This window comes from Rutidosis leptorrhynchoides, chromosome 10 (assembly GCF_046630445.1).
Source record: "Rutidosis leptorrhynchoides isolate AG116_Rl617_1_P2 chromosome 10, CSIRO_AGI_Rlap_v1, whole genome shotgun sequence".
Taxonomy (NCBI): Eukaryota; Viridiplantae; Streptophyta; class Magnoliopsida; order Asterales; family Asteraceae; genus Rutidosis; species Rutidosis leptorrhynchoides.
The window spans coordinates 276,396,336-276,409,774 of NC_092342.1; the positions used below are offsets into that span (position 1 = coordinate 276,396,336).

Sequence of the window (13,439 nt, forward strand, 5' to 3'; positions counted from 1 at the left end):
AACACCAGTAACATCACCAGCCTCAGCACCAACAGCACTAATACCACCAATAACAACATCCGCGTCACCAGCTTCGACATCTCATTCTGTACCTCGAGTATAATCATCGTTCTACGTATCGTTCTACATCAATTATCTTCGTTCATTATGGCTATTATGTAATCTCTAATGTTTTAGAGATTATATATTCTTGTTCTAACAATAAATCAAATGAGATTAATATCACATTAACTCATTAAATCCATGATTACATCTGAAGAAAATATATATGTATATATGTTTTCATAAAGGTTGTAATTAAAAATTCTTTTGTACAAACTTTTAATGGTGAAAATATTTTAACGGGTAGGTAATACCCGAGGAATATTTAGTTTTCACATTAGTAAGTTACACTGTACATTCTTCGAATCTGATTCAACAGTCATTTACAATCCTACTTACATCCATCGATATACGTATCCGTTCACCACAGAATAACCATTTTCATTCAATTTCATATTTGGATTTTGACCTATCAGAATCCGACAAGTGGCATAATGAAGAAAACATTGGACAAAATAAAATTTGTTAGAAACAAACAAATTAACTATGAAAAATTTTGTTAAGAATTCACGCTAACAAAATCCTAGCTAACTGATTACATTTTGTTTATCGCAATTTATTTTATAGCAATTTACATTCTCGCAATTTTATTTATCGTCATTAAATTTCTGTTATTTACTTTACGCACCTTATTTATCGTTATTTAATTTTCTATTATTTATTTTACGCACTTTAAATATCGGGACACGTATACAAGGTTTTGACATATCATATCGACGCATCTATATATAGTATTTGGAATCACCATAGACACTCTATATGTAGTAATGATCGAGTTCTCTATACAGGGTTGAGGCTGATTCTACAATAATATATATAGTTTGAGTTGTGATCGAGTCTGAGACGTATACGGGTCACGACACGTATTAATTAATTCGAATATTATATATTAAACTATATATGAATTATTGGACTGTCAACTGTGGACTATCGACTGTGGACTAATAACATTGGACAATTAAAATGAATTAAAATATTGATTATAACATATGAAACTAAACAATTCTTCAAGTTGCCACTTGATTTCGTCTTAAACATCATTTGTATCTTCACGATTACATTCTGCGTTCAAACCTTTCATAATTCTTGAAAAACACTTCAATCGATAGGATGAACCAACCGCACTTCATTTACGGGAGAAAAGAGTTATGCACCTGAAAACACTCGGAACCTGAGTAAACGTTTAACACGTAGCTGTGCTAATTCCTTTAGCGTTATTGTTACCGAAAATAACTTTGCATCTGCTGTTCGAGATAGCCAGTTTTGTCACAGCTCCAGCAAGACAACTTCAACTTTTCGTACGAAACAACCTTATTATAACGTTGATATATACGCGTGCTCTTTTATTGTTACCAGGGAACCTTTCATATTCCACCATATTACCATCAGCGTTTAATCATCTAAAATCACAATTTTCCTGAAACCACCTCGGATTAATAACCGATGATTCAGATATCATAGCATTAAATGCAGAGGAAACAGAAAAATGGTAGATGGTCTAAACGACCAAAAGTTTGATGATAAAAAAGGGAGTGTTAGGAACGCTCGATAGAAAATTGGGTATTGAAAAACAGATTGAGCTACCCATGAAGGAGACCAAGGACAAATACAAGGACCAAACCCTATATTCAAAGAATTCAGGTAATTCTGGATCCGTTGAAATCTTTAGAGAATATCTTGCTCCGAAGTCATGTTAAAATCTTGCGGAAAATCTTTCTCCATCAACCATCGAACTTAGAAATTCCAAAATATTATCATCAATATCTTCGATATTTCTGAGGATATTTTCATAAATATTCTCGTCCAAAATTATATACCTCCTTATGCTTCCTGTGTATCATTATATTGGAAACATTCAATAGAAAATTTAGTACCGAAAAGCAGATTATGCGAAACTAGGAAGAAAGCCATGGACAAATCACAAAGAATAAGTTTGACTTCAAAGAATCCAAATGATTCAATGTCTGCTAAAGTCTTTAGTGAATATCTTGCTCCTTACTCTAAACCCTTGCAGATAATAGTTTCTATCATCCTCTGATCTTAGATATTCTGAGATATTATCGTATCTTTCATTATAAATATCCTCCATATTTCTGGAGATATTTTTATAACTATTCTTATCTGAAATCATTAATCTCTTCGTGCTATCAGTGTTACATCATATAGAAACTGTTAGTTTCTATATTCTGTAAACTTTAGAGCTTAAATATGATTGTTATTGAAGTAATGTTGGGAACTGATGCATGAGTTAGTATAATATAATGACACTTGATCAACGTGATTATATTACAGTAAGTCATGCTGAGTTTCTAATGGGACGTGATGATTCACAGATCATAACGTCATCATGTGCCATGTCACACAACTCTTTCATTCTACTTAATTCCTGAACAAATCAAGAAAATGTATTCTTGATGGTTCTATCTTCCGTGATGTTGATAAATTTGAAAATCAAATCGTGCTATCACGTTCCTTCCTGCTTTGAACATTATAATCATTCAAAACTCTATATCTACAAATTCTGGACCATTATTCGCTTGACTTGAAGTCGGGAAGAGAAAACAAAAGCATAGAGCTTTGAAATATAAGGGAGAATATAAAGCCCGATAACAACACACAAATTACAAACCGTGTATATCAATGTTTATCGCAACATAAAGACACGGAAGAATTAAAAACATTATAATCCCGAGGGCAAAGTAGAAGAAAGCAGACTCCTCTGGTGGAAGTTGGAAAAGAAGAATGATCATTGTGATAGTTAGAATAAGAACAAGGATCAGAACAGGGTTAAGCATTTTCATAAATCTTTTGAAACTGGGAATTGAGTATAGAAGTGGTGAAAACAAATGGAACGGAAAAGGTAAATTTATAATGGAAATATCAGACAGATTAATCGAGGCAAATCACCGCATTTAATTCGAGAGATCTTAATTTCCTTATTCGCCGAAGAATCAAATCTTTTTTATTTCGAAGATTTTCTATAAATCCCATGAATTCCGGAATTCAACCCTGTCTCCGTCAAAAGTTAAGACGAATCCTTATTTTTCCTATTTCAATCTTTTGTGATAGCTTCATTCGTATTTTTCGAATAATCGAATTATTTTATCCATATTACTTAATGATGATAAAAACTCAATTTATCAGCTCATATTCGTCATGAAAACATTTTTATTATTAACCATGACCACCTCACTCAAATTTCGGGACGAAATTTCTTTAACGGGTAGGTACTGTGATGACCCGGGAATTTCCGACCAAATTTAAACTTAATCTTTATATGTTTTCGACACGATAAGCAAAGTCTATAATGTTGAAGCCTCCAAAACTTTGAATTGTGTGCATGTATTCATTTAACCTTTGACCATCTCCGACGATTCACGAACAGTTGTATGTAAATAAATATGTATATATACAAAATGTAGAATATATAATAAATTGAAATTTATAAAATATAATTTAAACATTTAAACTAAATATGTAAAGATAAGATATAAAATAAATAATTTATACTTAAAATGAACTTATATATATAAATAGGCTAATTATAGATAGTCATTAATACGTATATTGTAATATATATATATATATATATATATATGTATATGAAATTAAAAAGTAATGTAAGTTACAATATATGTAATCATTAAAAATTACATGATTTAGAAATTGTATATATTAAATGTAAAAACAAGCTAAAGTATAAATGTTGTATTATGAACATTACTTTCATTAAGGTTAATATTAATAATAATATCTGTATTAATAATATTATTAATAAAATTGGATATGTATAAATTGTTATTATTATTAATAAAATTATAAATAGTATTATTGATAAATTTAATAATAACATTGGTATCATTATTAATATCATTATGACCAATAATAATTTTTAATTTTAGATATTATGATTTTTATTAGTATTATTATTAGATATCATTATTAATGATTATTATTATATAAATTATTATCATTAATATAAAGAGTAGAAAATAATAAAATTTATTATTAATAATAGTATTAAAATCATTTTTGTATTATTTGATAATGATAATATTAATATTATTATTATTAAATCTACTATTAATATTGTTAGAAATTTAATTATTATTAATATAATTATAATCATTAATTATTAATATATAAATTCTTACGTACTCAACTTTGGATTCTGAATCAGTTGTAAATCACCTTCACACTTTTTATCTTTTTGTTTTTATCTAAAGTTTGTTAGAGGTCAGAATTGAGTTTCATTACAATACAAAAATCCAGTACATGTCATTATATTTCTTTATTTTTCTTCATGTACGAACGATATATTCTGTCGATGGATTTTGCTTTAAAGCTCGATTAAATCCTGTGACAACTGATAAAAAAACAACCTTACAATATCAATTACCAATTTCTAATATCTTTCACAATTTTAATTAGATGAATTTCAAACAGAAAATTGAAGAATATATCAGGTACCTCTGTTCTTGACTTTAATTCACGAAATTTCGAATTTTTGATTTAATTCAAAAACTAATAATGCAATTCTCTTCTAAAACTTTCGTTTAAACTCTCCGTAAATTTTCAAATGCCAATTTTCCTTATCAATTCCGAATTTTGGAAGTCAAAGATTCAATCAAAAAGTCAAACAGATTTTCTATGAACAAATTCGAGTTTATCTTTACGATTTAAGATCAATTAAGACTACAGATAGTTTCTAAAAGAGATTTCCAACCTACTTCGTGTTATGAGTTTAGTCAAAAAATGTCTTAATCGTTCAAACAAGTTTGGAGTTGTAGGTGTTCTTCACGAAGGCTGTACAGCCGTGTTCTTTCTTTTATTTCATTTTTTTTTTGTGTTTTGTTGTCTGTTAATTAAATGTATTCCACGCAGTTAATTAAGATTAAACTAATTTCAGTAATTAAATATTATATTGGAGCTGCTATGTCAGTCGGGTTATCGTGTGAGGAAGAAGGAGGAGATAACAGGAATATTGTATAAATAAATTTAGGAATCAGTTTCTATCAGAAAAACAAATGCAGAAGAACGGTTAGAGAGTATGACGGGTGAGCGGGTGGTCGGGGGTTCGAGTCCCTGGAGTGACAACTTCTTTTTGGGCGATTTTTCTGTGAAGGTAGTTTTTTTTTTATGATTTTATTATTATTATTATTATTATTATTATTATTATCACTATTATTATTGTTGTTATTATTGGTTTAAGAACACTTATTATTAATACAAGCATTATTATTAAGATTCTCATTTATTATCAAGTATTATGATTCTAGTTACAATTAGGAATAATATTATTATTATTATTATGACTACTAATTTATCACTGTAACAATAGTATTATCATTATTGTTAGTGTTATGATTAGGATAATTATTATTATTGTTATTATAAAAATAATACAGGTTATTATTATTTTCACTAATATTAGTATTAATATCATTGTTGAAATTACTAGTATTATTATTATTATTAACATAAGTAGCATTTTTTAACAAAATCATTATTTTTATTAGTATTATCATTTTCAAGGAAGTTAATATTATTAGTAAATCATTAATATCATAATTATCATAAACAGTAAAATTAATATTTTTACAAGTACTATTATTAATATCTTTGTTATTATCACTAATAGGGTTATTATTAACATATGTATTTTATTAATGTTATTATCATTATTAATATTAACTTATTATTATAGAACTGTTGTTTTGTTAAACAAATAAAATACATACATAGATATGTATATTTAACACATATAACATAACAAAATTTAATATTTTTATATACAAAATAATTATATAAACAAATATATATTATTAACATAATAATGATATAACTAATACATTATATATATATATATATATATATATATATATATATATATATATATATATATATATATGTGTGTGTGTGTGTGTGTGTGTGTGTGTGTGTGTGTGTGTTCAATTACAATTATGAATATTAATAATTACACAAATGATATAGGTTCGTGAATCCGAGGCCAACCCTGCATTGTTCAGTTGTTTAATGTCGTTATATGTATTTTTACTACAAAATACATTAGGTGAGTTTCATTATTCCCTTTTATATGCATTTTGGACTGAGAATACATGCGCTTTTATAAATGTTTTACGAAATAGACACAAGTAATCGAAACTACATTATATGGTTGAATGATCGAGATCGAATATGCCCCTTTTTATTAAGTCTGGTAATCTAAGAATTAGGGAACAGACACCCTAATTGACGCGAACTCTAAAGATAGATCTATCGGGCCCAACAAGCCCCATCCAAAGTACCGGATGCTTTAGTACTTCGAAATTTATATCATGTCCGATGGAGGATCTCGGAATGATGGGGATATTCTTATATGCATATTGTGAATGTCGGTTACCAGGTGTTCAATCCATATGAATGATATTTTTATCTCTATGCATGGGACGTATGATTATGAGAAATGGAAGTATGAAATCTTGTGGTCTATTAAAATTATGAAATGATTCTTTATGATAAACTAATGAACTCACCAACCTTTTGGTTGACACTTTAAAGCATGTTTATTCTCAGGTACGAAAGAAATCTTCCGCTGTGAATTTGCTCATATTAGAGATATTACTTGGAGTCATTCATGACATATTTCAAAAGATGTTGCATTCGAGTCGTTGAGTTCATCGAGATTATTATTAAGTCGTTGATAGTTTGATATATTATGAAATGTGATGCATGCCTGTCAACTTTCAATGCTTGTCTTTTAAAAAAATGAATGCATTGTTTGTAAAATGTATCATATAGAGGTCAAGTACCTCGCGATGTAATCAACTATTATGAATCGTTTATAATCGATATTGACTTCGTTCAGATGGATTAGGACGGGTCATGAAATATATTACAGGTGGGTATAGGATTCGGGCCCATTTGTACCATGCAGGATATAAATCTTGTGGTCTATCAAAATGATGAATTTTATTATTTTATGATAAACCTATGAACTCACCAACCTTTTGGTTGACACTTGAAAGCATGTTTATTCTCAGGTATGAAAGAAATCTTCCGCTGTGCATTTGCTCATATTAGAGATATTACTTGGAGTCATTCATGACATATTTCAAAAGACGTTGCATTCGAGTCGTTGAGTTCATCAAGATTATTATTAAGTCAAGTATAGTTGGATATATTATGAAATGGTATGCATGCCGTCAACTTTCGATGTAATGAAAGATTGTCTTTTCAAAAAACGAATGCAATGTTTGTAAAATGTATCATATAGAGGTCAAGTACCTCGCGATGTAATCAACTATTGTGAATCGTTTGTAATCGATATGGACTTCGTCCAGATGGATTAGGACGGGTCTCTACATATATACCAATAGTATATACATCTAGAAGATGTGTATTGTACGAGTACGAATACGGGTGCATACGAGTAGAATTGTTGATGAAAATGAATGAGGATGTAATTGTAAGCATTTTTGTTAAGTAGAAGTACTTTGATATGTGTCTTGAAGTCTTTCAAAAGTGTACAAATACATCTTAATACACTACATGTATATACATTTTAACTGAGTCGTTAAGTCATCGTTAGTCGTTACATGTAAGTGTTGTTTTGAAACCTTTAAGTTAACGATCCTGTTAAATGTTGTTAACCCATTGTTTATTATATCTAATGAGATGTTAAATTATTACATTATCATGATATTATGATGTATTAATATATCTTAATATGATATATATACATTTAAATATAGTTACAACGATAATCGTTACATATATGTCTCGTTTCGAAATCCTTAAGTTAATAGTCTTGTTTTTTTACATATGTAGTTCATTGTTAATACACTTAATGATATGTTTACTTATCATTTATCATATTTAAACATAGTGTAACAATATCTTAATATGATTCATATGTAGTTAGTAAGACGTTGTTATAACGATAATCGTTATATATATCGTTTCGAGTTTCTTAATTCAATAGTCTCATTTTATGTATAAAACTCATTGTTAATATACCTAGTGAAATACTTTCTTATCATAATATCATGTTAACTATATATATATATATATATATATATATATATATATATATATATATATATATATATATATATATATATATATATATATATATATATATATATATCTATATATATATAACATCATATAATTTTTACAAGTTTTGACGTTCGTGAATCGCCGGTCAACTTGGGTCGTCAATTGTCTACATGAAACTCATTTCAAATAATCAAGTCTTAACAAGTTTGAGTGCTTAACATGTTGAAAACATTTAATCATGTAAATATACCAATTTCATTTAATATATATAAACATGAAAAAGTTCGGGTCACAACACCTACGAGCAAATCGGATAATATTGTGGTCGTGGTAAGGCGGGATATTACATATGATATCCGAGCACTAGCCTCTATGGGTAGAATTTGTAAGTTTGAGTCCCTTATAAGGTATATCTCATCCTTAACAGACACACCGCATTTTGAAGCCACAAGCACAACAGATCCAGTCAAAGCTCTGCAGTTAAGCGTGCTCGAGCAGGAGTAGCACTAGGATGGGTGAACTCCTAGAAAGGCTTCGTGTGATCGCCAAAAAAATTCGTGCTCCTACGGACAAAGAGGACAATACTGTGTCGTAGTAAGGCGGGATTGCACCAGTAGAAGTTGCATCTTTAACAAAACATGTAAAACCTCAATCATTATGAGAAACAAAAAGAGTTAAGCAGATCACCTTGCCTCAAGAATTTTTTGATTGGAAAATTTAGGAGTAGAAATTCCATTAACTAAAACTAGGGATAACAATTAACATCCGATTCGATGGATATTCATTCGATATGATCCGATTAAAGCGGATATAAATAATTTAAATGGATGAATATTGAACATAGACACATATATAGATGTTTATTGAATCGTATGTGGATGATAATTTGTAATCCATGAGTGAATCCGATTTCACCAAAAAAATATTTAAATATGTAAACATTTAATATATAAATATAAATATATCATCATAATTACTTTCATTTATATATACAGTATTTCAATAAATTTATACTATTTTCTTTCACTTTTAATTATATTAAATTTTTAATATTTCCTGTGAGTATTATTTATGAAAAGATATTTCCCGATATATTTAATTGATATTTCGATCAACGCATCTGTACTTACAGATGATCATATTATAATATGTATGGTGTATTTGTTGTCACCAGATTGTATATTTATATATATAAACAAAAGTTACGATAGATTAGTTAATTAAGTGATTTAGAACATGTAAATTATATACGTTACGACTTATTTTTTTTTTTTTACATATTATGACTTTTGATAGTATTAAGTTGAAAAAATATCCAACGTTGAATTATCTAATGAATATTCTTTAACCAGAATAATTTATCGGACATAAATATAGATTGATAAATTATAGCTAAATGAATATTAATATTAATGAATCTTTATTTAATATATATGGATGTGAATATACCATCATCCGATTCATATTCATTTATGATAAAAATAGATTTTTTTTTGGCAAAAAAAATATTGAGTTGTATTGATAGTGATATCTTCATCAAAACAATGAAGATATGACACAAAATACAATGATGGAGTTGAACTCGGTCATGAGAAGGATTATAAATTGAAAGCCAAAGAACTAGTAACATAGTAAAAACGAATTTTGCTTCCATACATAAGAGTGTAATCCATGGCAAAACTTGAGATTTGTGGCCTAAAGGAAGACCTTTAATTTGATGTTGCGAACCAATATCGAGCGACAAGTGAATTTGCCATTGAAAATGAAATCGTTTCCCGCCATTCAAATTGCCCAAATAGTAGCGAGCCCAATCAATTTCCAATACTTTGAAGCTTTAATGCCTATACCGAAAAACCAATCGAATGAAAAATCTTCTAACGAACCTGGAATTACTCATCTAATATTCCACCACCGAAAAAGATCGGTCACAACCATATAGAAATAACCGAAGATCTCAACTGGCACCACAATACATTCAAGGAAAATAGACATGTGACTATGTGAGTGATATTTTTGTTATTTTACTTCTTTTATGATACTACGTATATGTTTTTATTAAAAATGATTACTTATGTTTGCAAATTATACTTAACTGAATATTTAATTAATGATTATAATGTATTTTAATATTTAATACGGAGTAATAAAGTGTGTGTCTAGTGTCTTTTTTTTTTTCTTTACGCATATTGATATTTAGGAAAGAAAACCTCTTCATAATACTCGCAATGAAGTATTGGATAGGTATTAAAGTGGCAGTAACATAGGATCCATTGAGTTTAGGAAGATGATAATAGTTTTGATAAATCATCACAGGTATTTAAATTAAATTATACACATTATACATATAGAGTTGTATTCCCTTGAAACCAAAAATTTGCTTGAAATTCAATTGACCAATCAGAGCGCGACATGTGGCGCGACAATCACATGTGATTGAAAAAAAAAAGTAAATTTTTTAAAATTTTTTTTTTTTAAATTTAAAAAAAAAAATTTCCAAAATTTTTTTTATGAATTTTTTTTTTAAAAATTTAGCATGTCAAATCCAATCACATGTGATTGTAAAACCCAATCACATGTGATTGTGGAACTCAATCACATGTGATTTTGCATATCAAATCCAATCACATGTGATTAAAAAAATTACAATTTTTTTAAAAATAATTCAACCGGAAATATACTTTAATTCGGTGATTTGATCAAGTTTGTTAGCGTTTCGTGATCGTATCTTCAAAATTTTAGACATTAATTCGGTGATTTGATCAAGTTTTGATCAAAAACTTGGTGTTTGAAGGTTTTAGCACAAATTTAGTGAAATTCGTCATTATTCGTCATTTTACTGAATTTTTTTTTTCAATCACATGTGATTGGATTTGACATGCGATAATCACGTTTGATTGACATGCACAATCACATGTGATTTACTGCGTGTCAAATTTAATCACATGTGATTGAAAAAAAAAATTTCGAAAAAAAAAATTTGAAATTTTATTTGTTTCGAAAAAAAAAATTTTATTTGTTTCGAAAAAAAAAAAATTTTGAATTTTTTTTCCAATCACATGTGATTATCGCGCCACGTGTCGCAATCTGATTGGTCCCTTGAATCTCAACTTAAAAATTGGTCTCATTTGAATATTCCTCTATACATATAAAAAAAAGTACGGAGTAATAAATAAATAAATTTAAATTAATAATACTTGCACAATAATAAAAACACATAGTAACAAATTTTTTACTGTAAAAATAATGCTAAAAATATCAACTACATGCTCTATGCTCTATTGTTTTGAAGATAATACTCACACACTCAATATTTTCCATACACATTTAATTTATTATTATCTCCTTATTTACAATAATAGAGTTGGAAGTCGGTAGATAAATTTTATATTCACCTCCCATTTTTTTATCCCCTCAAGCTGTGCATCTTCTACAATTAATATCCATATCTATCAAGTCAGAAGATAATGGAAACCTAACCCAGTGTCTCTTCATATTAAATCAACTAACCTAAAAAATCTCAATTAAATCTTCATCATTCACTTCTCTCCATTGCCACCAACAATGGAAGACCTTGAGACCACCAGTAACTGTTTAACTACTACAACACCTTTTACATTTTCTGATAATATAGATAGTGATGTATCTACTCCTTACGTCAGCGCTCCGTCTAGTCCCGGCCGTGAACCACCGCGATACGGCGGAGGAGGAGGATTCTTCTACAGTGCTCCGGCTAGCCCTATACACCACATGTTATCCTCCATTTCTTCTTCTATTACTAACCTAGAAACCGCCGGCGGCTCGTTTGAGTTTGAGCTAGCTACCGGACCGGAACCGTCGGGATCCATGTCCTCCGCCGACGAACTCTTCTTAAATGGCCAGATCCGGCCGATGAAACTCTCTTCACACCTTCAATGTCCTCAGGATCTAACGCCGTTAACTGACATTAGCGAAATAGACGGAGATGAAGATACTTTTAGTAAATCTAGAGATTTGAAGTCTCGAGATAGACGGAGAAGAGCTAGATCTATGTCGCCGTTGAGATCTAACACAACATTTCAATGGCTGGAGGAGTTTAAAGACGGAAGAGAGTGTACGGAACTCGATGAAATCAAAGAGAAATTAGAAGTTGAAGACAAACAGAGAGCAATTGAAAACGATAATGAAACGCCGTCGTCTGGTGCATCGTCACGGTCGTCATCCGTCGGCCGGAGCTCGAAACGCTGGGAGTTTTTAAAAGAATTTTTATACAGAAGCAAAAGCGAAGGTCGTAACAGCACAAATAGCAATAAAAATAATCACAAGTTCTGGTCTACATTATCGTTAAAAAAATCATCAGATTCACTTACTTCAAAAGCCGCCAGTGCATCGGAAGAAGTCGGTACGGCCACGGCAGAGGTTACGCCGCGGTCTTCTAAATCCGCCGCGAATAAATCAGTCAGATTATCGAATTCAAAAACTACCGGTGCGGCTGAGGAGGTTCCGGTGACGGTTAAAACATCGGCGAAAAAGTCGGTGAACGGAGTAGGTGTGAATCGGAAAAGAAGTGGAGTAAGATCGGCGCATGAAATGCTTTATACGATGAATAGAGCACAAGCTGAAGAGATGATGAAGAAGACGTATTTGCCGTACAGGCATGGGTTATTCGGTTGTTTAGGGTTCAATTCAAAAGGTTATGGAGCTATGCATGGATTTGCAAGGGCTTTGAATCCTGTTTCATCAAGGTAATGATATTAGTTAGCTACTTTGCTAGGTTTAAGGAGTATTGTGATTTGGTAACAAATTGATAATTGGCTGTATAAATTTTTTTTGATGCAATTTTTTTAATGCATATGAAATGAATGCTCCGTTGTAATTTTAACAACCTATGTATATTGTTTGTATACATATATATGATATATATATATTTGAATGATTATATCAGTATAAGTAGATCTGATATGATATCCCACCAATGTTGTGGTGATTTCATTCTCTGTTCGTTTCTCTTAATTTGTGTTCAACTTATTTCTTGCTTTTCTGTATTGGTTCTGTATTGTTAATAATCATAGTAATCTTCATGTTTATTTGTGTTCAACTTATTTCTTGCTTTTCTGTATCAGTTCTGTATAGTTAATAATGTTTGTCTCTTGTGAAAAAGAAAAGAAGAAAAGATGGTGAATTTAGGGTTGGCAATGGAGACGAATATCCACCCGATTCACCCAATTATTCGTGAATATGGACGATCTAAATGGATATGGATATGAATATAGATTAAATGGAAATGGAAATGAATATGA

At 29.6% G+C, this 13,439-nt stretch overlaps 1 protein-coding gene across 1 annotated transcript; it reads left to right on the top strand.

The window, feature by feature from the left end:
* The first annotated feature begins 11,592 nt into the window (after positions 1 to 11,592).
* LOC139873082 (uncharacterized) lies at positions 11,593 to 13,020 on the top strand. Its single transcript, XM_071861015.1, has one exon. It carries the CDS (start codon positions 11,725 to 11,727, stop codon positions 12,886 to 12,888), a length of 1,164 nt encoding a protein of 387 aa, XP_071717116.1. The 5' UTR covers positions 11,593 to 11,724; the 3' UTR covers positions 12,889 to 13,020.
* Positions 13,021 to 13,439: the final 419 nt, after the last annotated feature.

What these genes read in the sequence shown, in the direction of transcription:
- LOC139873082 (XM_071861015.1), top strand. Translation starts at nt 11,725, where the DNA reads ATGGAAGACCTTGAGACCACCAGTAACTGTTTAACTACTACAACACCT.